Raw genomic sequence first — 24,393 nt, forward strand, 5'->3', positions numbered from 1 at the left:
ACTATTTCAGGGCAAGAACCGGGTATTTCTCAGGCACATCTGCAGCATGCTAGGTGTTATATCACCAGCTCCCCTTCCTCCCACCCATCGCTATGGGCTTCCAGTCTATGGACTCCCTTCCGAGGCTCAAGCCATGGCTGTCGTCATAGTATGCAATCTTGACAGCAACACCCAGCGCAGGTGACACTCACATGCCGGCTCTTTGGCGGCGCTCCTTGCTGCGAGTCTCTCTCGCCAAATGCCGGCGGCAACTCGGAGGATTTGTCTCCGCCGCCAAAAAAAAGAGCCGAGGTTCGCCCTCCAGCTGAGGTCCCCCGGCCGTCGCTGCCGCAGCCGGAAGAACTTTCTCCGTTGCCGAGTGCCAAGATCTGAAGGAACAAATCGGAACTGGGCTTAGGTAAGCTCCGGCGTTACCCTCCAGGAACTTCTTTCTAAGCAACTTGTTTAGAGACAGCAAGAAGGAATAATAGATGGCCATGGCAAAAGGGCAATCCTTGAGCCCGTTGGTTCATGTCAAGCGAGAGGCGGCTTCAGCATCCAGTGATAAGCCGGCCTTTTGTTCACACACGGCACTTTCCACGGACTAAGAATATCCTTTTGGTTGTTACATACTTAGTGAAACGCAGATATAATTGCGAGTCAGTCGGCATGTTTCGGCGATGATCGTCTTTCGGCCGGCTTGCCCGACAGCATCCCGATCTTCAGGGAAATTTGAACCATACAAATGACATACAGGGATCTGTCGGGGCATCCCTCTGCCAACGCGAGACCAGCAGCCTTGCAGCAGACAAATAAATCTTCTGCAATCTGCACCACATTTTTACAACCAATATTGTTACGTGGGCCTCAGAGAACCAATTGCTTCCTTCTGAAGTATTGAAGGGTTCGTGCCATTGGGATAAAACGATACCTTGGGTTTGCTAACACGTTGGCTGAATACGGGTAAGATACGGTACAGCCAGTATTAAGCGCGCATCCCTGCAATAAGCAAAAAACAAAAATATAGCGGTTCTTCATTGAGAGAAGGGTATTCTCGGCATTAAAAGGCACAGAAGCAACCACCAAAAATTCGGCTTAGGGAGGATTCTCCACGTTCAAAGTTGATGTTCTAATTAATGCTCAAAGGATGTACGCTCAGGTCACACACTTCCTCAGTTGTTCCAAAGACCCTGAGCTTGTTTATGTACTTGCTCCAAAAGTCATCATCAAGCCGTGGTAGAAGCTTTCCTTCGATTACTTTCTGCTCAAGAAGACTGTCTTGCTCGGAAGGGCCCACAGAGCTAGCGCCGCTTTCTTCATCATCCATGTCCAACAGGAGGTCAAATTTGGTTGCATGGCCATACACGAGCTTTTGTTGCGTCGTGTTTTCTGTCTTCCCTTGCTCATCTGGCTCGGTCGATAAATCCATCAGGTCAATCTCGGTAGCGTCCCCATTGGCTCGACTGACAAGTGCCTCTCGCGAACTGCTTGTTTCATAGAGTTGCACTGCGAGCTTGAGGAAAATCTGGGCTGTCATAAGGCTGTCATACCCCGCTTCGTGTATTGGGGTACTGACGGTGTACGAGGAGTGATCTGGGTGGGTTTCTATACCATTTGCACAAAACGTTAGATTCCGAGAAGAAGGAAGAAGCAGGTGCATTGAGTGAAACAAAATACCAAATTTAGGCACCACCCTTGAACCCAGGTTTTCCATGAGTGTTGACAGGGCTGAGGATGCGTCTCGTAATACCCCCCCAGTAGTTGCCATGTACTTCGTATCAATGACCAAAGGGAACAGCTCATTGATTGCTTGCTGGAAATCCTCCACACGACTGGGCAGGTCGCCAATGAAACATTTGTAAAAGTTGACAAGGTCTGTGAACAGATTATGTCCAACTAAAACAGGAGGCCCTGACCTCAGCTTTTCCCGGAGAGCCTCACTTTCCTTTGTGAGTTTACTTCCCTCGGCTGCGGTGAACATGCCATCAGGCCTCCAGAGGAGTCTCAAGTCGAGCTTTGAAAGATCGCTCCCCATCAAAGCTTCGATGACCCAGCTGAAGCCCTTCTGGCTAGCTATGTTGCAACGAGTGCGCTGGAGCTTCTTTTGGAGAAAAACATTCTCCCGCATCTTGTCATAGGGGAGTATCTGAATGAAAGATTTCTTGCCTATGCTCACATAGCCTGGGTACTCACTTTGAACGATCTGGTGCACGAGCCGCTTCTGGTAGTTGTCCAGTTCCAGTGGGAGTTTGTAAGCCGCGGTCATACCAGCGGGCTTTGGTATATTCAGATAGGCATCCTAATATTGTAGGTTAGTTTGGAATTTATATATTTGTGCTCTTTATAAGGGTGATTGCACTCACTTTTGGGGCGGGCTTCTCGATCCACTCCCTGATACTATGCCGGACTTGTCGAATGAATTGTGCATGGCCCGGAGCCAATGTATTGAGATTGATCAGGGATCTCGACAACTTGTCCTTGTCTTTATGCGCTCGGTCCATTGCATCCTGTTCCTCTTTCATCGAGATATAGGGAACCCCATCTGTAAATATTGACTCTACCCGAAACCCATGGCTCATCAGGAAGGCCAGAGCTAAAGAAAACGACGATGCCACTTAGTATTGTCTAATACCTAGATGTAGTGGGCGAGATCTGGGACTGACCGCTGCTCTGAAAGCACCATTTTCTCTCCACACCCAATCTTGGGTCCAGAATTGGGCTGAGAGGGATGTTATATGGCCGCAACGAATAGGTATCTATCACGACTTAGTCCACACAGCTGCATCTCGTAGTTCTCATACAGGTATAGAAGGGATATCTCCAACCATTTTGACTATCCTCAACCACCAGTGTAAGGCCAACCTGGAGGATCTGATACTCCTCTGCAGCCTGCTTTACTTCTTCGTACCGCTTCTGCAGGCTCAGGTCACCGTCAACATAGGTCGAAGCAGGCCGTAGCTTCTGGTTGAAAATCCCTGAGAATTCGAAGTCGAGGGCAACGAAGGAACAGTCTCCTATGTCCTGCAGCATCCGTGGCAGAAGCCGGGAGAAGTTATTCCTCGTAACCTCCATGCTCGCCTCTATGCTTCATCTGCCAATCATCAAATCTAAGAAAGAGAAGAAAAAAGAAGGAAAGAAATAGAAAAAAACCCTCCCCCTAGAGGAACAGAGGAAGACTACTGATGTCTGACCAAAAGATATTCACATTCATGTAGTGAGTGAGCCCTATATAAAAAGAAAGAAAAAGACAGCGGCAAGGATAGACAGGACGCCTGGTGCTGTCCCGTCCTGCTTCCTTCTGCTTTCTCTGTGGCAAGCAGTAAGTTAGCTAACTAGTTAACTAGCTAGTCAGTGAGTGGCCAGGCTACAGCTCTTCACTATGCCTAGTAAGAGCTGTCACAGCCTGGGTGTACAGAGTAGATAAAGCACAAACATCCTGAAACTCCCTTGCTCAACATCAGACGGAAGGAAACAAACTGCTGTGATTGTTCTTTCGACGTCAATAAACAAAGCCAAAAATAAAATAAAATAAAAAGTTGGAGAAAGATTGGGGTCTCGTGATCGCAGCATCGAGCCGAGGATGTTTCCCTTTTCGGCGATCGCAAGCTTTACGTTTTTACCTGCAACGAAAAGACTCGAGAAAGCGACCAGCAACAGGCCGACTTCTCCTGCTCCATCACATCGTGACAGCGTTTGCAGTTGATATACAGGATTTGTTTGTCTTGCGCTTGATCGCGGGAAAGCTTCATCATGACCGAAGAAGCTCAAACATACCTTTCTTCCTCGACCTCCTCCCCCATGTCTAGCAAGCAAATATCACAAGTATACAAGCAGGCTTCACAGCTCTTCCTCACTCGCAGACTCCAAGAATCTCTCTCGTTGCTTACACCGATCATTACACCGTCGAGAAGCCAGGAAAATGGGCAGCAGAACACAGAGGGCGACGGTCCTTCAACACCGCTCGCACCAGTTGCAACAGCTTCCGCAAACCTGAAGATCAAAATATGGAACCTATACATCACAATACTAAGTGCCATTGTTGACCTTGGGCCCGAGGAAGGGAGAGAACAGTTTGGCCAAAAGGAATGGAAAGCTATTGCAACCAAGGTCAGAGAAGGCGAGGTTTGGGAGACGGTGGTGAGCCTAGGGTACCAAGGAAGAGAAGGATCCGTGGACGCCGACATTGTCTACAACCTGTAAGATAACTGTTCTCCGCTAGTATTGCTTCATGCAATCGTTTCTAACTAGTTATCTCCAGGGCTACTCTTCTCTTGAACCATTCGGCGTCCCAGAAATTAAATCAAGAACGACTTGAGACGTACCTATCCTCTTACGGCCAGCCGGATCTAGATGTCTCCGCGCACATGCAGCACATGTCCTCTGGTAAAAGGAAACAGCGGATGGCCTCTGCTGCAGGAACAGATACTCCAAAGGACCTAGCGGTGCGAGTCAAGCTGCTAGAGATGTTCACATTACATGTTCTTCCTCGAAACGAGGAATGGGAATACGCCCGGGAGTTTATCAATCTCAGCGAAGCCTTAGATGAGGATAGAAAGGAGGCGTTTATTCAGACCTTGGATAACCTACTGGAAGAAAAGGAGAAGGGAGCACAACGGGCCGCTGAGATACAACAAGAGAAAGAAGAAGAACTTGAGCGGCAGCGGAAACAGCGAGAGGACGAAGAAAGACAACGAGCTGAAGAAGAGAAGAAGAAACAGGAGCGGGAACACAAGCAGAAACAACAACAAGAAACATCGGGTGGGAATTCGACGAGCAACCACAAAAGATCAACCAGTGAAGTGGACTATGGGATTGAAAAATCGAATCCGAATTCGCCTATGAAATCTCGAGTTGTTAAACCAGCATTGAAGAAAACCCAGCCATCAGAACCATCTTCGGTCAAAGAAACGAAGAAGAGCACCACCGGGAAACCGCAACCTCTTGTGCTTGCACGTATGAAAGTACTAGCGAAGCTACTTGTCACCTTTATGAAGAACCTATCTCGATCACTTGTCTCGAACCCACTATCATACTTGAAATCCCTTCTTGTTGTTTTGGGCGTTCTCATGGCGTTGGGAAGAACGGATGTTCGAAACCGCATTCGTCAAGTCACCGGAGCCAGCTGGCAGAAGGTCAGGGGTACTATTGGAATGGGCGTTAAGGTCAGCTATATCTAAGGTCATATTATACTACTGTTATTTATCCAGTTCATATGTCATTTCACTACTATATATTCCCCCCTTTCTCGTTCTTGAAGCCCCGGAATTGAGTTTGAATACATACTTGTTAGATGATGAGCGTGCATATACATCTGATTTTATACTGTTGCTAGTCTAGACAGTGAACCTCCCTGATTTCCCTTTTCCACCATTATAAACCATAAACCGCACAGTATTATTGAGGAGAAATAAATGTCATTAATCAGGTTGTAAATCACAAATTGCACCAGGTTGAACTTCAATGTCAAATTCTCCTCAGAGTAAGTACCATGGTAGTTTGGCCTTGCTTGTCTCGCAGCTCTTATGAAAGACCAAGTCTCCTCTGCTTCTCGACGGCAGTGTTGCCCAGCCACTTACTAACCACTCCTCTTCTTGATATTACATCTCCGTTTCCCACTAGCCTGGGTTTCAATGAGATCGAGCAGTGCTTCTGTCTGTTTGCAGGGTCTATCTAACTGTACACCTTGAAAGAATGAAGGTACCGCTAGCGAAAAAAGACTGCAACTTGTTAAGTTATTCTAGGCACTAATATAATGGTCAAATACTTGTAGGAGTTTAAGCAATTGATGATAAGGAAAGTGCCGTGAGATTGAAGATGAAGAGGAAGAAGAAGAAAATTTGAAGTCGAACGTCGAAGAAAAATGTGCCTGAATGGTGTACCACGTGACAGTGGACACTAGCGCGCCAAGCCCTGAAATGCGCTCTGGACGATTTTTCTAAACTCGAGCAGAAAAGGACGAAGCAAGCAAGCTCTTTTTGAACAAGGAGGAATAGGAGGCATTGCGCTACTGCATAGCCACAGGAAGGGGAGATGGCAGCAGGAAATAATGGAGCAAGGCAGATAGCCTCGCTTCTCAGTATGTTCACCCGTTATAATTCCCTGTTAGCACGTCATTGACAAGTCTTTTAGGATCACATTCCAGGCTGGATTCAGGCGTTTGCCGAAATTGCCAGGAGGCATTGGGCCGTCGAAGCTTTGCTACAGCAACTGTGTCCTCAGATGCCGCTTCATCGAGCAGCGCCATACCGCCGGTCGCCGCTGCAGATACTGCCCAAAATTTCCCATATAGGATCAAAGCTGGAATCATCCTCTCGCGTGCACCCCGTATCACACGAGACCTCACTCCTTTCGAAAAGTCATTCTATTTCTACCAGCGTCGACTGAATGAGCGTCTTGCCCTCCCTTTCACACGATACTTCTACTTTAAGCGCGGAACCCCAACGGACGAAGAATGGAAACGCAAATTTAAAGACCGCCAGACGCCCGCAAGAGATATAGGAAAATACAACGCCTATTCGGAGACGGCTTGGAACGATGAACTGCTAGTTGGTGCAACCGAGTCTGAACCACAGAACCAGGTGGATGCTCTTGTGCGCGATGCAGAAGGATTTTCTCTTTCAGAATCAGACGGGGACGCGATACACGATGAAGTGCCAAAACCGCTACCAAGGATCACGGAGGCAGATAAGAGCGGTGACGAGAAGAGCTTAGATCGAGCTTTGCAACGTACGCTGTACTTGTTAGTTAAGGTCAAACAGGGTTACTGGAAGTTCCCTAGCGTCGTCTTAAACGCTAAGGAAAACGTTCGAGCGGTAAGATACCATTGAACAGTGACAATACTCTTTCTTAGTGGAGACCAAAAAGTGAAATCTAACTCTCAAGTCAATAGGGAGCTGAACGTAGTTTGTTGCAATCTGCTGGTCCCAACATGAACGTCTGGACTGTTGGCTATCACCCCATCAGCCATTATGTCCAAAACTTTACCAAGCCGATTATCGATCCAGCGACCGGTGTGGAACTCAAAGGCGAGAAAACTTTCCTTCTCAAGGGCAGGATCCTAGCTGGTCAGGCCAATATCGCAGAGAATATGCAGGATGTTGTTGACTTCAAATGGCTCTCCAAGGAGGAAATTCAGAAACACGTGATGCTACCATACTGGAGTGCGATTAAGAATGCGCTGCCAGAGAGGTGATGCCGTCATTAAGTTTCGTTTGCATACTTTACTCCCATGGCGAACGGTGTTGCACCCCCAAAACCCATACTTCTATACTTTTCGATACTTGCTTGCATTTACACGATAAGGAGAGCCTTGGGTTATCATGCACATTGGTAACCATTTGTTCTTCCTAAACCCGATGTACTTTTAGATATGTAAAAGGCTTTCAGATATTCTGTCAATGTTTATGTTTATTTTATAATATATACCAAATCTTTTGTTCAAGTCAAGGCACCAGTCAACCATAAGACTGTTCAAACACCATTAACACCGTTAACACCATTCCTTTCGTTTGAGTTACTTGCCACGTGTTTACCAAGAGATATCAAATTGAATTATTTCGAGTTGAATTTTTGACCCTGAACAATTGGCTGGGCTTTTGATGCACCAGACGCATTCAAGCTCTTGCCACACATTGCGCATACTAGACGCACGCTCAATGTCAGTCCTACAGCAAAGCCATATTATGGATGCAACAATAAACCACGTAAAGGGTAGACATAACATGGAAGGGAACTTACGCTGTTTCCGATAGCTGCACGTCTGGCAGTATTTCCATCCCTGGCTTGTTTTCGAGCTGCAGCTCTCACAAGAACTTGAATATGCAGCGTACGGGTTCTGGGCTTTCTTACTGAGGAGCTTATTCTATCTTTAGAGTCAGTATCCAATTCCACGTTATCGAACCACGATAAGGACAGCATTTGCAAGCTAGCTTATGTGTTAAACAAGAACTGCTAAAAATAATAAAGATAATAACCTCTTTTTTCAAGGGGAACAGGGGAGGCAATAGACATGGCAAGGTTCCGCGCGTCCATTAAAGAAAATCTAACGGTGAAAAGTGATCTCAGGGGGCTAGAGACCTGGTATATAATCGGGAAGGCCGTCGCTGCGTACGTAGATATAACGAGTATGTTTTGCTTGTGAAAAACCTTGGGTATACAAAAGAGAGTGCGTGTTATGACAAAAACAAAAAAACAGCAGGAAGCATACGTATCATACCTTTGAGACACCAGTATTCCCTAGAGTCGCTGACGACTTTTTACTATCGCCACCGCGGGTGCCACCGCCGCCAGCGGAAGAGCCTAAGTGAGATCCATAATACATCTCGCTCTTCTTCTTGACTGCCGGCGTGACGAGCTCCGTTTTCGCGACCTTCTTTTGGCACTTTGAGCAGACCATCTTTTCCCTGTCGGAAGAAAGCGGAGGATCGACCTCGGCCTTGCTCTTTTTCTATGACGAAATGAGACAACGCCCCAGAGACAGGAAGCTACACGCGCAAAGGAAGATGGGAAAGAGAGACAAGAAATGTCTGATGTCGTTGAATGTGACTGACTGCGCCACAACTTCTATGGAGCCACATGATCACGTGGGTGGCTAGTGTCGGGCGCTGTACATAGGGCTGACCGGGGTCGAGGTGGCTCGTGCTCGAGACTCTTCTGACGTCCGACCTTCAACTCCGTCGCTCGTTTGCACCAGCAAGGGCCTGCGTCCTCGACGTGGAAGGAAGAAGCAAAGGCCTGCAAGGCCGAACTGTTGCCGAGGGCCCGTTTGAGTGGGCTCTGTTATGGCCGCGAGGTCGCATTCTGTCCCTCGTCTCCTGCAGCACCCATCCTATCCTGGTCTTACAGACTGCGTCTTAAGTGCAGGATGCGGGTTCCTGGTGAGCACCAATGCCCATCATTGCATTGGTGACACCTGTTCAAGAGTCAATTGAGCAATCGCAGTTCCATAATACAACCCTCCATCCTTATTCATCACGATACTCAGCCTTGTTCACGGTCATAGCGACTCTGTTTTCGCTAGCTTGTCTCGCTCTCTCCGTTTTACTAGAAAAGTTTGGCACCTGACAGCGGGTTCGGGCCGCGCTAACTCATTAGTTAGTGAAGCCAATCCAAAGGGAAGGCCAACAAGGAATGTACGAACAACTCCAGGATAGAGTTAATAACAACCTGTATTTTGGAACTCTACCTTTTTGTCCTAGAGGGAACCTTTTTCGTGATCGACGTATTTTACGATTATGAAGATGTTGACTGACCATTGAACGCGCATGTGTGATGAAGACACGCAATATATTTCGGTATTTACCGTGCCAGCCACCGTGTTACACTGTATTCTTCATGTTGCTTCTTTGGTTGAATCGCCTTCGGCAGGGATGCAGGGCATCACATAATATTCGCAATATCGGGCACCAGGGGGATCCATGGCATGGGTTGAAGAATGAATTACTCATTATTCTTATTATTTGCTCTGAAAGCCACAGTTACCTGGGGTCTCGGCTTGTGGAGCTATCTTGGGCAAGGTTAGAGTTGACCCTGGTAACTAGCTTCGCTGAAACTAAATGCATGCATGGATGGTGCATGAGCATTGATCTGTTAGACCGAGACTGCAAAACTTCAATATTTCGCAAATCTACTCGGAAGGGACGCTCACTTTGCCCATTACCTCTTACAAAACGGTGGGGGGAGTTAAGAAGAAAATAGGGAGGGGAGGGACAACCCTGTGGCGACGCCTTCTGATGTGATTCCGTCCTGATTGGCGTGTCATTAAAACGCATCAAATTACTTTGACAACCCCCTTCCGATATCCGGAATCCTAGAGACGATAACATGGGGAAGGGCGGCAAATAAGAGGTTATATATTGTCAATCTCTTTGGACATAGCCTTGAATGGCATCAAATCGTCTTTGGAACCTCCTCTGGGGCAACAGCCAAGCATCCTAACTTCCTAGATATAAAATACAGCCCATATTAACGTGGCGTGTCAAGCGGATCTCTTCTCCGAACAAGCAACCGATGGCCTTGGTCTTCTAACGGCACGTGTCTGTTATGTCGCCTTTTTTTCCCCGATTTATTCGGGAAAAATATCGCCTGGAGGAGTCACAGCCCTCCCGTGCCCAAGCTTAATGCTCCTCCATTACAGCCAAATCTTCTTGGTGTGCCACCCGGAATTACCAAAGGCATGGTAAGCTTCATGCATCCTGTGTGAGTGGGGATAAAATTTTCATGTGCATCAACTCCTTTCCACCAGGCTTCGAATGGCATTGCAGCTTTTGCTAAGCTTCTTATCCCTTCAAATTTATCAACAGTGGCAATCTTCTTCCAGTATCTCGTCTGCCAACCTACCGTTACCAATAGGCCCGGCCGCCTGCTTAATGCCTTTCTCATACTATACGACATTGTAATCGGCCGGCTCAAGCTCTCGCGATCTTGTCGATTTGGTGGCGTTGTTGGGAATTTGAATACCAGCTGAGCCAAGACTTGACACTGAAGCCCTTCATCATGCATGAAGCTACAGCGCCTCAGTAATTTAGTTACCCCAAGTCAATCTTAACAAGAGCTTTTGCAGTTCTGGTCATGTGCGGATCCTTCCAGGCGTCCTTCGTCTGAGCATATCTGCCCTAAGCTTGACAAATGCTGACCTGCCATTGGTGACTACACTTTGTAACTCTGTTCTTGCGATCCATTTTTATGGTAAAAGTTTGCGAGGCGGCGCTGCTGAATATCTTGACAATATGCAACACCATGCCTGGCCAGATGGATGCTAACCCACCCTCTTCGAATGGTCACAAATTTTAAATAAAGATGAATGAATGGCATTATTCCAAATGCAAACCCTGATTGACCAATATTAGAGGGTGTCATAGCTCCGAATCATGGTTTGGCTGCATCAGCTGTCGCACCAACGCTTGAATTTAAGGCTCTGATGGATGTAACAAATTTTTGGGTGCAAGTTGATGCTACGTTATAAGTACCAGACCGAGTCCATAACTATTCTCTACTTACCCTTCGTACATATTTTGTAGCATTCGCCTTTTCACCGCGTTACCGAAGACTTTGCTTTTTATCTTTATTTTTAACAATTTTTATTTTCATTTGTTTGCTTTTCGAGCTGCATAAAGGCTTCGGGTGTGTTCCCGGTCCTGGTCCTACATATCCTGCGCGGAACTCCCCTGCTGCATAGTCGAGATCTACCTGCAACCCTCTGGCAGTTGTGATATTTCCGTAACTATACGTGGTACCCCCTCAAGCGAGAAAACCGACCAGCCGGCGTATAATTATACCTTTTCTGGGGGTGTGTGTGCCGACAGTGTGAATGGGAATACACATGCATATACGGACCTCGCATACCAAAGCCGCCTTCTTTGTGGGTCACTAGCTAAGACCTGATCTGCTGCTACTTCGTCGAGGTGTGAAAAACGTCTTTTAGCCACAGCATCCGCCTTTTGGACCAGGGCAACAAATCCGCCATCGGTGGCTGATAGCTCTCCCTTCCTTGAACATGGATATCCAGACTGACGAACCTTCTTCTCTTAGCTTAATTTCTTTTTCATCTCCTTCATGAGATAATGATGACTATTAATCCCTAGTCCTCTCCTGGTAGTTGGCTTCCTCTGCACACATTTCTTCTTTGCCCTTAATCTACTATAAGTTGTACGGCTCGCCCGGCTAGAAAGAGCTTACCATCCCAGCGCCCTATTTCATTTCGCCAGTCCAGCCTCGCCAACTCTCTACCAATCTTCGAAACATCACGCGACCAGAGGCTGAAGGCCCTCCCGGTTCGTGCGATATATTTAAATCTGTGTCCCCATTTCCAACGGCTCCCATATATACCACGCACGCGCATTCTATCCAGCCCCCTGCGAAAGTCGTATTCTTTGTCCAAGCATTATCCTTTGGGCTAAGTCGAAAGACACATTGTTGAAAATATAGACCTAGTTGTGGTAGGAGGGAGCGGGTATAATACATCGGACAAAGACACACTTGTTCGGGCGCCAGTCGGTCTCACGTTTTGCCGTATAACCTTGCTGAAGGACCCCCTCGGGGCAGCTTCGAGTGTCAAGAACGGGGAATTCTCAACCCCACGGGTCACTCCAGTTTTGAAAAAAAAAAAAAAATTTTTTTTATCGGAAGCCAAGATGCCTCCGAACCCGTCAGCATTCACTGCGCTCAATGTACCATCCGGTTACACGTTACCGGAAAGCCTGGAGTATTTCTCCCTTGCAGCGCGTCCAGACACAGACCTTTGGCGCAAGCCACCAGACCGCGAAACATCCACAGCCCCAATACTATACACGTCTCTCCAAAGGCCATTCGTCCTTGCTGAAGTAACAGTCACAGCGGATTGGGAGATGGAATGGGACCAGGGTGGTTTAGTTATATTTTCAGGCCCTCCCCCAGGACCACGTCTGATCCAGTAAGGCATAATTGTATTCCTTGGAGAATAGGGAACTTTCTGCTAACCGACCTTTTCAGGCCCAATAACAGCAATGAGCTCGTCCCAACCACAGTTATCAATCTTGATAATAACAACAATTCAGTCGATGCCGGGGAGCAGCAGCAACAACAACCACAACCGCCTCCGTATCCAGACTTCAATTTGGGCCAAGGTAAATGGGTCAAGGCTGGACTTGAGTTCTCCGCGGGAACCGTCAATGCGTCGTCCGTCAGCGCCACATCAGACGGAGCAGACTGGTGCCTCTCTCCCTTAGCGCCGCCCAATCAGCCAACAAGTATAACATCTCTGCGAATCAAACTAGAGCGCATTGGCCATTCTCTCTGGGTATGGTATCAAATCCCGCCATCCTCGTTTTCTACAGACCAGGAATCCAGTTATAGCCCAGGCTCAGCTGCCCAATCATGGCGGAAACTGCGCGAAGTAACATGGTTTTTCTGGGGAGTTGAAGACAAAAGCGTGCATATTGGCGTCTACGCCTGTCGACCAGCAAATATCTCCATATCCAGCACCATGTGGGCGGCGAGAAACGGCGGGCAATATTTTCATGACAATAGCCCATCACCCAACTCGTTAGTGGTGGATTTTGAAGATCTTGAAATATTTTAATCCTTTGACAGTTCCTTTCCTTTGTTTTTCCCCGGTACCAGTTTCTGGTTCATTTGTCTTGTTCCATTTTATCAACCCTCAGTTCTGTTCGCATTTATGTTCATGACGACTTGATGAATGTGTGGGCGTATTTTGGCAGAGATGGCGCTATCACTTCGTATATATATATAATATGCCGCTTCTGGCTCCTGTTTCTGGAATCTCATCACTTTCTATACTCCGTATCGCTGGGAATTGAATTGAACTGTGATGAAGAACGCGCTCGACTGTTTTGCAAGCCACGAAAATTTTTATTTTCAACGTGGCCGGGAAACAAAAAGTGAAGCGGGGCCCGACAGCTGGAGATCTCGCACAAAGTTCTCCGTTGGTCATGCAAACACTTCAGCAGAGATCAGCAGCCATCGTGTCGCACTCCTCGATCGGTTGCTTGAGTTTGTCCGCTGCAGGAAACAAATTCTGACTTGAACCACGAATTTGTGTTTACATCTTGGCATTCGATTAAGTTCCTCGGAGCGTTCCGTCCCGAGATCCGAGCCCAAGGATCCTACCTCCATGCCAAGAATATACCACGTGATACGTACCGGGAGAGTAAGAGGGTATGGTATGGCTCTCTCTTTCAGTATGGAAGTAATATATATTTCAACTTTCATTAAAGGTTTGGAGGGGCGATGTGTGCCTTCATCTTGACGAGATACCTCAATGATATACACACAAAGTGCGGTAATATCACCCCCCACACCTCCAACACCTCCAAGGTACTGACTGGCATTCACATATCTACAAAGATCATGCGCCTTCTTATGTCCATAGTGCAGGGGATTATCTCACATCTTCAGTTGAGTCGAACTTTGGACACGTCAATACCATCCTAGTGCCTTTATCGCCAACTCCAGGACTTCAATTCCTGTTACCCAGGGCGCCAGTTGGTAGGAAAGGTTTTAAGGGAGTTGTCTCAGACCTAGCAGAAAAAAAAAGGATATCTTGATTGGGATGAATACTCTCTCATATAGGCTCGTTATAGTATAAAGAACATCATTATGCATAACCTTGCAGGAAAAGCCTATTTGTCTCTAGGCAGCTCGAGATATCGCCTTGCATGTATGAACAAAGTCTGTGCTTCGGGTGATCAAAGGGGTAAATGCCCCGTCCGGTTTGGCTATTTGGTCAGTATTATAACACTCAAAGCAAGGAGTCAAAATGGCGCTTACCATTAGCTTACCATTAGCTTACCATTTCATGCAAAAGTTTGGCCACCACCGGCAGGTACATGATCTGAATCCTGTCAGCACTATTTGAAGACCTCGCCAAGGCGTAGTATGTATATCAGGTTTCTTTCATAGGGAATATCCAATTTCTAGGTGAGACCCATGGAAAGCTACCAGGTAAAAGGTCTCAAGGATCTCAGTATATTTTATGCATGCTTGCTTGGAGCTCATAGTCCATCTTGTACGAGGAGCCCTCAAACGTGCACAGCTTGTCTTGCAACCCCACCATTTCAAGCTGTTTTCCCTCACCGCTAAAACCAGAGTTCGGTGGGGCATTCGCAATCGCTTATCTTGGTCTGCCTAGGCGCTGAAGGTCCCAGACTTCGTGTCACTCCTTTCTCTCTTTTTAACTAACCACTCGCCAGAGAGCATATCCTTCTGTACAATGGTATCGACTTTTGGGAGGATATCTTTGACATACGGAGTATGGAGTACCCTCTCGCTCATTTCTATATGTGAATTGACCATGGCCAGCAACGTCTTCGTATTTCTCATCCCCGAACCTCGGATATGAACATGATCTGCTGCTAATTAGCAACCGCTTAGCAAGAGGGAAAAAAATAGACATTAAGGGTCCACTCACATGTGGTCACATGACCCCACCAATTTTCCAACCGGTGGATTTCTCGACTTCATCCCAAATAACCGTGAGCGATACAGGAGCGAGACGAGCAACAAACAATGGCATCTTTGTCCCTTTTTTCAGTTTCTTTTTCCCCTGGAGACTATTATACGGAGGTGGGAATATCCTTTCCTGCCCAACTTGTATCGCCATGCCTTGCCTCCTGCATGCCTGAGGTGCTTGCGATCTGTCCGGTTAGGCCGCCATGGTGCAGCACACACCACAAGTCGACAGCTGGTGTCGAAATAATATGGAGCCTGCTAAGGGAAGGGAAGGAAAAAGCAAAGAGGCGGTTGAACCAAGCCGTGAGCTGCAGCAAATGAGCTCTGTCAAAACGCCATAAAAGCGCAGGGATGCAGACAAACCCTCTTTCGACTCTCTTGTTATTTGACTAGCTAGTAAGTTAGCCGGCTCATCACTCTGACAACAAGTCTGCAGCGCTAGCCGGTTCAGGCTCGATGGGGTCGTTCTTCATCCTGCCAGGCTTTTGCTTTTGACGGAAGCAGAGAGAGAGAGAAGAAGCAGAAAAATTTGATGACTCTCCCCCCTCCCCTTTAGTAGTGTACGTCGTAAGTAGTTGAATGCTATATTGCTTTTTGGGCTTTGACTCCCTGCCTTTTCTCTTTTCTTTTCTTCTTCTCTGAATGCACGGCAAGCAAGCCATTTTGCTTATGATCATCCTCGTCTGCCTCCAAAACCAATAAACATTGCATCAAGCCCCCCTGGGAAGAGAGAAAAGAAAGACTCCTTCTTGCATATTTGCCCATCTCTGCAACTCCCCTCCTCTGTGTGCCCTCCCCTCTAGTTTGTCAAGGGAAAGAAATAAGCAGGACAGCCATACCTTCGAAGGCCTTTCTCATAATTTGACATTTACCCCAAAAGTTTTCCCTTTGCTCTGCTCTGTTTGTTTTTCCCCCTGTCTCTTTTTCGTCTTGATTCTTGATACCCTCGTTGTCTTTGGGGGCATAGTCGTGATATTTCGAGCTTTTGTCCCTTTTCTCCCCTGTGCTTTGTGTTGTAATTCGTTTGCGGAAACCTGTCTCTGCCTTTTATTTTATTTTATTTTTTCTGCAGCTTTGTATATCACCTTCGGCTATTATCTAGCTAGCTTCATCTCTGCAGGGCTTCGAAACAATTCCCACGGCCACGACTTTACGAGTTTACGATACTAGAACTAGCATTTCAACCACCATCGGCAATCAACAGCAACAACCAGCGACTGGAAGAGGAAAAACAGCCAACTCTCTAGCCATGACTGAAGCCGTTAAACGCACCGTCACCATTGCAATCCGTCGACCGAGCAAAACTCCAGCTGTCTTTGTGGCCGCATGCTTTACCGAACCGGCATGGGAGCCTGTGGAGCTCACACCTCAGCTTCTAAGTTCGAAAGACGCACCAACTACCGAAGACAGCTCTACGCAGGTCGAGGAGTACGAGTTTTCAAAGAAATTTGAGCTACCAGAGGGCAAATACCAGTATAAATTCCGTCTGGGTACGGATGAAGATTCTTGGTTCTGTGACAACGACGTTGAGACAGGTAAGTCAAACTTCATTCACTCCACATAACGACATATCTCCCAATTCTGATGCTTAGGGTGACTGACCTGTTATGAATATTTAGTGGTCAATGATGATGGAATTTGCAATAATGTCCTTGTCGTAAACGATACCTCCTCCACCTCCGCAACCGAAAGCTCCCAACAAACAAACGATACACCCAATGGCACCAAATTGAAGGAACCAGCCCAAGAAGAAGATGATACCGAAGAAAAGGCTAAAATCATGGAAGACATACCGGTAGACGTCGCTGTTGTTGACAAGTCTGACAAGGAAGTTCCCGTTAATGTGGTAGGAGAAACCGCTCCAGAAGTGGAGAGACAGACAGACAACCAGTTGGACGCTCCCGAAGCTTCAGCTTCAAAAGGAAACATCTCTGAGGAGAAGAGTGACGAAAAATTGTCCAAGGAAAATATTGTCCCGGATAGCGAAAAGACTGTGTCTGTCGATACCACCGAAATGAAGCAGGAACAGTCTTCGTCTGACAAGCCTGAAAATACAATGCTAGAGCCTACAAGCAAGGAACTCCCGGAAGAGTCCAAGGAATCAGAATCTCGAGCAGAAGATTCTCAGAATAGCCTAGAAACGAAGAAGGAACTCTCTGAGAAAGTCGATGTAGTCGAAGTAATCGACCCAGCTGAGACTAGCAAGGAAGAATCCAATGACAAAGTTGAAACCCTTCTTGTCCCCGAGTCTGAAACCACGGTTGAGGAGCCTAAGGACAATACTGCTGGAGATCTAAAAACTGTTCCAGCCGAGCCGGAAAACGAAGTTCTCGAAGCTGAAGTTGCGCCCGAGGCTCCGGCTATTGAGCCTACCGAGGGCTCGACTAAAGAGGACAACCTGCCAGAAACCACCAAGAAAGACGCTGTCCCTGCCCATGCTGAAGAGCCGGTTGTCGAGAAGGCAAATGGTTCAATTGAAGAGACTGCCAATCCCGTGCCCTCTATGGTAGTTGAAGAACCAACTGTCATTGAACCAGAGGCTGTTTCTGAAGAGAAAAACAAGGAAGAACCAGCGGCTGAGCTAGAGAAAACCCCAGTGAAGGCCGAAGAGATAGCTGAATCTATTTCCATACCTGCGGTTGAAAAGGTAGCACCATCCCCGGAAGCTATAAAGGAAGATACCCTGGCTACCAAAGAAGAACCGGTTTCTATCGAGCCAGAGAACGTGGAATTACCTCAGGAGGAAAAGGTTTCAGATAAGGACGCAGATCTTGTTGCCACAGAAGACGAAACCAAGGAACTACCGGCAGCCGAGCCTGAACCAGTTCCAGATGCTGTAAAAGCTGACTCTGAAGTAGCCGCTGTACGCGAGGCAGAGGCTTCTGTCGAAGAGCCCAAAGAGCTCATAGTCTCCAAGGATATCGTCGGTAAGGAGATTGCTCCCGATGACGCCCCTGGACCAGTCTCCGAGAAGCCCGCGGTGGGTAATGAAGAACAAGAGAAGAGCTCCAACGAACCGGAGGCTACTCCTGAAAAGCCAAAAGAAAGTGCACCGGAGTCGGAATCAACATTGACCGAATCAAAGCGTGATACAGACGCAACCGAAAACTCGACAGTTGATGGACTTGAGACACAAGGAGGTCCTGTAGATACTGAACCTGAGGTGATGCCCGGTGCACCCGACAAAGTTGTCTCCACTGAAGATAGTGAAGTTCCTTCCTCAAAGGAGCCGGAGCCGGTCATTGAGGCACCGGAAAACGAGGCCGAGGTGTCGAAAGAAACCTCCACCGAAAAGGACGACGGAACTACTGAAAATGCAAAGAAAGAAGAGCCCCCCTTATCAGTCCCAATGCCCGAGGAAGCCAAGGATGAAGCAGAAGAGAAAACAGAGCCCGTTCCCGCACCCGTAGCTACCAATGAGGTTGAAGATGTTACTGGGGGGGTTGACGAAACCAGTAAGGAAGCGGATACCGCTAACGAAGAACCAGATAAGGATGCCTCTCAGCCAGTTGAAGATTTGAAGTCAACGGAGGACGATGCCCCAGTAGTGAAGGAGGCAGAGACCACAACGGATGATAAGCCGGTGGAGGAATCAGCTCCGGAGGTACTCAAGGACAACACCAAAGAGGAGTCACAAGAACCTGCCCCGGGGCCAAACGCCGAAATTGCTGTTGCGGCTGATGAAGCCCCAGTAAACGAACATCAAGATATCGCTTCTATCGAGGAAGTCAAAGACTTGCCTGCCGATGATTCTGCGCCAGCTGATTGCAACGCTCCGACGGTTGAGGATGAGGCTGTTGTCTCAGAAAGCAAGGACACCCTCGAACCTGAAGTCAATCGGGATTCGCATCCCACCGAGAAGAAGGAGGAAACTGAAGACAAGGCCGATCCTGTCCCAGTGTCTGCTCCTGGAGCTCAGCCTGTTGCGGAAGAAGATCCGGTCAAGGAGGTCCCTTCTAAGACAGAAGATGAGACTAAAGAGGCGTCTGAGGTACCCGTTATTGCTAACATCGCAGGTGTTGAAGCACTTCAGAACGTCAAATCTCAAGCTAATCCAGAGCTCTCAGAAGAGGAAGCAGGTCAGGTGGCTCAGAGCTGTACTCCCGCTCCGGAACCCCAAGTGGAAGGAGAGACCAAAGTATCCGAATTGAAGGAGCCTGCCACTGAGGAACTAGCGCCCCTTGCTGAAGAACCTGCAGCAGCTATCCAAAAGGATTCTGAAAATAGTGACTCTAAAGAGGAGGATACAAGTGTCCCAGGAAAAGAAGTTGAAGCCGCTGGCGAACAAACAAATAAGCCGGAAGAACAAAAGCTTGCTGAGCCGGAAGCTACTGGTGACGATGCACCAATTCCTGCTGCCACTGAAACCAAAAGCAAGGAAATCGATCTTCCCAGCGAATCCACAAAGGATGAAGTGGCTGCTACCACCGAATCATCGACGAGTCAAGTAGCGGACGAGCCTTCTGATAAACCGGCTCCCGTAGCTTCGGAAGGGCCTAGAGAGCCCGATGTTAGCGAGGAACCTAAGGAAGTTCATGTTGAGACCGCCGTTGTCGGGGATGCTAGCAAGGAAGCCGACGTCCAAGCCCAAGTTGAAGATGCTGCTGTAGATGCGCCAATTGATGTGCCTGAAGAGCAAAAGCAAGACGCAGAAGCTGTTGTCAATGTGGAAGAGGCTCCCAAGGACGTTCAGAATGACGTCACTGCAACTGGGGAAGAAGTTAAATCCGAAGCGGAAAAGAGCTTGGACCATGGCGTCAAAGTCGATAACAAGCAAGCCGAAGAAGCTGTCGAAGAGGCGCCTGTTGCTGTGGAAGAGACAGTTGAGGCTGAATCTGCACCGGAGACTGTTGCAGCGGACCCGGTTGCGGACGAGACTCCAGCACCGGAACCTGAGGCTACTGAAGATGAAGCTCACAAGACTGAGACCGCTGATGTGACCACCATCGAAGAAAAGGACGTGTTACCAGAGGCCGCTGAGACTCCTGTTGTTTCACAGGACACTGAAAAGGAGAATGCCACAGTTGAAGCTGAGAAACCCGAGATTCCTACTTCGGAGGCTGTAACTACCCTCGCTGCCTCACCAGAGGCGCCAAACGACACTGAGACTCCCGGTAATCCCGATAAGTGCGCTACAACTGAGGCTGTCACACATAATATTGAAGAAAACACAACTGTTCCTGAAAACGTACCTGAGCCTACTGGCACTGGCAGTGCGTCAGAAGGGACAACCAACAACCCGGCAGAATCTGTTGCCGATAATGAACCTGAAGTGCCTACCAACAAGGATGAGGTCACTAAAGAAGCTATTTTAGACGAACAGCTTGTTGGTAGCACCTCTCCGGAAGGTAAAAACGACCCTAAAGCAGAGTTACCCAACGTTTCAGCAGACTCTATTCAAGAGGCTGGCTTACAAGGGAAGCTTCAATCAACTGAAGCCAAACCTGATTTTGTGACGGATCATGCCAAGGTCGAGGAGGATCAGCCAAAAGAATCTTCTACCAGCAAGACCGAAGGGCAAGAGGATGCTCACAAAACTAATGGTGCTACAATAGCTGCTGCTCTCGGAGCAGCTGCTGTGATTCCTGGGGCCGCTTTCTTGGCAAAGAAAGCCTTTGAATCTGGGGAAACTACTGATAAGAAGACTGCCGCTGATGATACTCCTGAGGGTACGGAATCGCTTATCAGTAAGAAAGGAACTGTTGATGATTCCGAACATATCAATAACGTTATGGCCAAGGAGGATTCAAAGGTTGGTGTAAATGATGAGTCCTCCAATGGCACTAAAAATGGTCCTATGCAAGAAGAACCTGCTACCGCTGAATCTACCTCGAAGGCCCATGCGACAGAAGAAAATGATAAGGGCACAACCATAGAAAATACATCGCTTCCTGAGCAAGTTAAGGAATCTCCTGTTGGGAAGGATGATGCTCAAGAGACTGCCAATGGCAAAGTCATTGCCGATGAGGAATCCAAGAAGGCTACCCCCGAGACATCCGCATCTGCTGATATTGAGCCAAGTTCCAGCGCTGCTACTGCCCATGCTAACGCTTCCACTGCCGCCACGACTAATGGAACCAAGACCAACGGCACGAAAACCAATGGAGTTTCTGAAGAGACTCGTCCTCCGACCGGCAACAAATCTATCACTTCACTGACATCTCAGCGCCGAGATAACTTCCTCAAGTATATATGGCGCACTATCTTCGTCAACTTTTTTGGAAGCCTCTTTGGATTCCGTCGTCGCGACACCACCGCTTAATACATGCCTGGTCCAACACTCTTGCATACCCTGATCTATTGAACAAATATGCATTTTCAATATATTGCAGTGGCTTATTAGCTACTACAATAATTGTTTGAAAGGCCTCTTAATTTTAAGCATTTCTATCTTATTTCCATTTGTTGCTTTTTTCTTTGTTCGCGTTTTCATATGTACTCGCAGAATTGCCCCATGATATCCTCCCTTGTTAATGAATCCTGTGATGATTATTTCTGTGATGTATGAATTTGGGCTTTTAACTCTTCTTACCTCCTGGAGAATGGTGAAAGTCTACTTTAGCTAAATCAAGAACCATTATATTCCGTATCCCTTTTTTCTAGAACTTCTTGTTCTACATATTGAATATTTAAAACATCTTCCTGATACCTTGTCCTCTTGCCCTCTATATGATACCCTACGCTCGAGAGTAAATTTGCCTGGGAATGTCTTAAGGGTATAGCTATCCTTCACTTTACTATTATTTCTGAGATTTATAGAGGCATAGGTTACTGGTACTCTGCCTTAATATATGTGATATATTTGGCAACCAGTCCTCTCTATAGGTTTAAAAGGATATAGAGTGAGGCTAAGGTGAACATGTTTGGTGCCGTCTAAGGCCCTTTGCTCTATTAAAACGGCTATTTAGCCCCTGGTTACCAGCTCACTAGCGCCAGAAGAAGGAGGACATCTTTGGTAGTAAAGCCCGTCTCTTCAGGGCCCCACAATATAAATATGTTGGAAGACCAAAACATCCTCACCTCCCTTTCTCTCACCAGCCTATTTTCTTGATACCAGTTACTCCCTTCTTGGCTGCTAACAGCGTCAATCCTTTGGTCTTCTCCTTACTATAAAGCAACCTTGCCTTGCATTTTGCCTCTTACAGTCTTCAGCTCTGGTTCACTTGGATAGTTCTAAGATGGAAGGAAGAGGCTCATATCAGACTTCATCAGATCCTCCAGAGCTACGAACCCCTAGGCCTGCCTTGGTCCGTCTCCCTAGGTCATCAAGCTACGCGTTCTGTCAGGGTGACCTTACTGGTAAGTCAAAAATGATAGTAATAGAAAGATATAGCAAATCCAGTCTGATCTATCTATCTACCTCTCCCCTAGCATTAACGCATAAAAACCAGCATCTGTTAAAGGACTGTTGGATGTCTTGTTTTCAGCTTAGCATTTTCTACTTAGAACAAAGCATTGAATTTATGCTAATATATATCCTTACTTAGCTCCGGAACTTCCAAGCTTTGGCTGCCTCAGACAAGCCAGAAACACAGGCGAAAAGAGATTCCCGGCCCCTGCTGTTTTCCCGCCAGTGAGTGAAACAGAAGTCCGGCCAGTTGTCTATCCTAGTATGTTGATATCAGACCTTCTACAAAGAACAAGCTAAAACAGTGAATTCTAATGTATTGAACTGTGAATCTAGTTGCTAGCTCTAAAGGCAGAGTTCAGGAGGAAGACCTATCTGTGGTTCCTAATCTTGAGCCTAAATATCCCCCTACTCCAGCCAGGCCAGCAGAAGCAAAGGACTTCAGCCCATCCTTTGGTTGTCCTTGTATGTTGAAACATCCCCGTAGGGTTTCTTTATGCAAATCCATGAGGCTTCCCTTTGACTTATGTACATATATTGATTGCCCTTCCAGCCACTTTGACAATCCAAAAGCGCCGTCTGCCAGATCTCTCCCATTCTCAAGCACCTGTATTTCCACAGTGGCCTTTGCATGGGACAAGACCGAGGTACGCAACAGCACCACCAAGAGCTCATCTCCACCCCCTGTCTGCTGCCCCAGCTACACAAAAACCCGTCCAGAGGAGATATAGGGAGGTGTCGAGAGAGCGGCCAGCCATCCTTACCAAGCTCATGGACCAGTTCAATGTGAGAGACTGGTCGAGGTCAGAAACCCATCCAGGAGCGACAAATGACAAGGATCGGAGCGGCGGTAGAACAACTATCCAGTGTTCTGCACCCAGTTCCCCTCAGCAAACTCACAGTGAAGTGAATATTTATTATCCTAGGCTGAAGGATAGTGAATCAAGCTGTGTCCCACCCAAATCTGCACCTCTCGTTCAGCCAGACGCTTATAGTATGCAAAAGCTATATCAAGCGCTGCCGGTTCCAACAGAACGAGAAAGTCAACCAGGTCTGCGGAAGGTATCATCGGCCCCCGATTTCTCGGTGTTGGAGATGAATACTAACGGGGTATCTGGGCGCATGAACTGCGATGTCCGTCGCAAGTCAAATACCGACGGCATTGTCTTGGGTGAGCCACTACTTACAGCCACCCAACGGGGCCCTCATTCAACATGTGGGAGTCCCGAGCATGTTCAGGCGCCCGTTATTCCTAGTATCCATGGGACATGTGGAGGGACAGTGGCGGCAGTGTTGCCAGCAATGATGCCAACTGAGCCTGCAGCAAATCGCTCTCACGATGGTGATGTGATCAATGCCCGTTTCGAACAGATCTCGATGGTACAAGTAGCCAACACCGATGCCATCTTGAGAAGCCTTCAGAGGCTAACGAACGAAATCAGGGCGCTGCAAGTGGAGACAAGAGCAAATACAAATCATATCCATCAGCTCAATGGTAGAGTTGCTGCCCTCGAAGCGAGGTTAGGTGGCCAATTACAGTACTATGGGGGCTTGCCTTTGGCAGGTTATCAAGGGCCTGCCAATATGCTGCGCAGTAACTCTAGCGGCAGCCAGCCCCCAGCCAAGCACCTACACCATCGCGGCAGCAAGCCCCATAGCAGCGGACCTGTTCGCGATGTCCAGCATGGTGGTCCAAATCGACGACGTGCTCCCAGTCAACAACAGCACGCCGGATATTCACCACATCTAGACATGACGCCGAACCCGCTACATTCTCCTACTGAACCGCAGACAGCTATGTTACCCTCCCAAGGCTCCCAGGTGGTGCCGCGAAACCGACAATCCAGTCGACAACGTGTTTCTTCGCGGCGAGATGCAAGCTTCAACAATGGCGGATGGAGCGGAACTTCAAACTGGTACCGAAAGGCCTATGCGGACGGGAAGGGAAATTGAACGGCGTTGCGCCAACTGGTTAACCGTTTCCGTACGCTTTCAATGAGGACGGTCTTTCGCAGTGATGCCGTATATTTGCTACCTGGATAATTGTCAGAGGTAAGCAAACCACCCACTGATTTAGGTTCTAATTTCCAATGGCTAATCAATCAGTGTGGTCTTTACGA

At 47.7% G+C, this 24,393-nt stretch overlaps 6 protein-coding genes across 6 annotated transcripts; 5 read left to right on the forward strand and 1 right to left on the reverse strand.

Annotated features, from left to right (window-relative positions):
* Window positions 1-1,039: 1,039 nt before the first annotated feature.
* ARB_03295 (CAF1 family ribonuclease, putative) lies at window positions 1,040-3,051 on the reverse strand (the record flags this gene model as incomplete). The annotated part of the gene is made up of 4 exons (XM_003010548.1): window positions 1,040-1,108; window positions 1,148-2,278; window positions 2,343-2,593; window positions 2,781-3,051. The coding sequence occupies 4 exons, from the start codon at window positions 3,049-3,051 to the stop codon at window positions 1,040-1,042; spliced, it is 1,722 nt and encodes a 573-aa protein (XP_003010594.1).
* A 678-nt stretch (window positions 3,052-3,729) lies between these two features.
* ARB_03296 (uncharacterized protein) lies at window positions 3,730-5,156 on the forward strand (the record flags this gene model as incomplete). Its single annotated transcript, XM_003010549.1, has 2 exons — window positions 3,730-4,175; window positions 4,238-5,156. 2 exons carry the CDS (start codon window positions 3,730-3,732, stop codon window positions 5,154-5,156), a joined length of 1,365 nt encoding a protein of 454 aa, XP_003010595.1.
* Window positions 5,157-6,009: 853 nt separating this feature from the next.
* ARB_03297 (uncharacterized protein) lies at window positions 6,010-7,171 on the forward strand (the record flags this gene model as incomplete). Its single annotated transcript, XM_003010550.1, has 3 exons — window positions 6,010-6,055; window positions 6,133-6,791; window positions 6,869-7,171. 3 exons carry the CDS (start codon window positions 6,010-6,012, stop codon window positions 7,169-7,171), a joined length of 1,008 nt encoding a protein of 335 aa, XP_003010596.1.
* A 4,939-nt stretch (window positions 7,172-12,110) lies between these two features.
* Window positions 12,111-13,036, forward strand: ARB_03298 (uncharacterized protein; the record flags this gene model as incomplete). Its single annotated transcript, XM_003010551.1, has 2 exons — window positions 12,111-12,388; window positions 12,448-13,036. 2 exons carry the CDS (start codon window positions 12,111-12,113, stop codon window positions 13,034-13,036), a joined length of 867 nt encoding a protein of 288 aa, XP_003010597.1.
* A 3,138-nt stretch (window positions 13,037-16,174) lies between these two features.
* Window positions 16,175-21,187, forward strand: ARB_03299 (PT repeat family protein; the record flags this gene model as incomplete). Its single annotated transcript, XM_003010552.1, has 2 exons — window positions 16,175-16,460; window positions 16,545-21,187. 2 exons carry the CDS (start codon window positions 16,175-16,177, stop codon window positions 21,185-21,187), a joined length of 4,929 nt encoding a protein of 1,642 aa, XP_003010598.1.
* Window positions 21,188-22,103: 916 nt separating this feature from the next.
* ARB_03300 (uncharacterized protein) lies at window positions 22,104-24,226 on the forward strand (the record flags this gene model as incomplete). Its single annotated transcript, XM_003010553.1, has 4 exons — window positions 22,104-22,224; window positions 22,413-22,535; window positions 22,610-22,920; window positions 22,994-24,226. 4 exons carry the CDS (start codon window positions 22,104-22,106, stop codon window positions 24,224-24,226), a joined length of 1,788 nt encoding a protein of 595 aa, XP_003010599.1.
* Window positions 24,227-24,393: the final 167 nt, after the last annotated feature.

This window comes from Trichophyton benhamiae, assembly GCF_000151125.1.
Source record: "Trichophyton benhamiae CBS 112371 chromosome Unknown contix01456_5.r1.exp, whole genome shotgun sequence".
Lineage (NCBI taxonomy): Eukaryota > Fungi > Ascomycota > Eurotiomycetes > Onygenales > Arthrodermataceae > Trichophyton > Trichophyton benhamiae.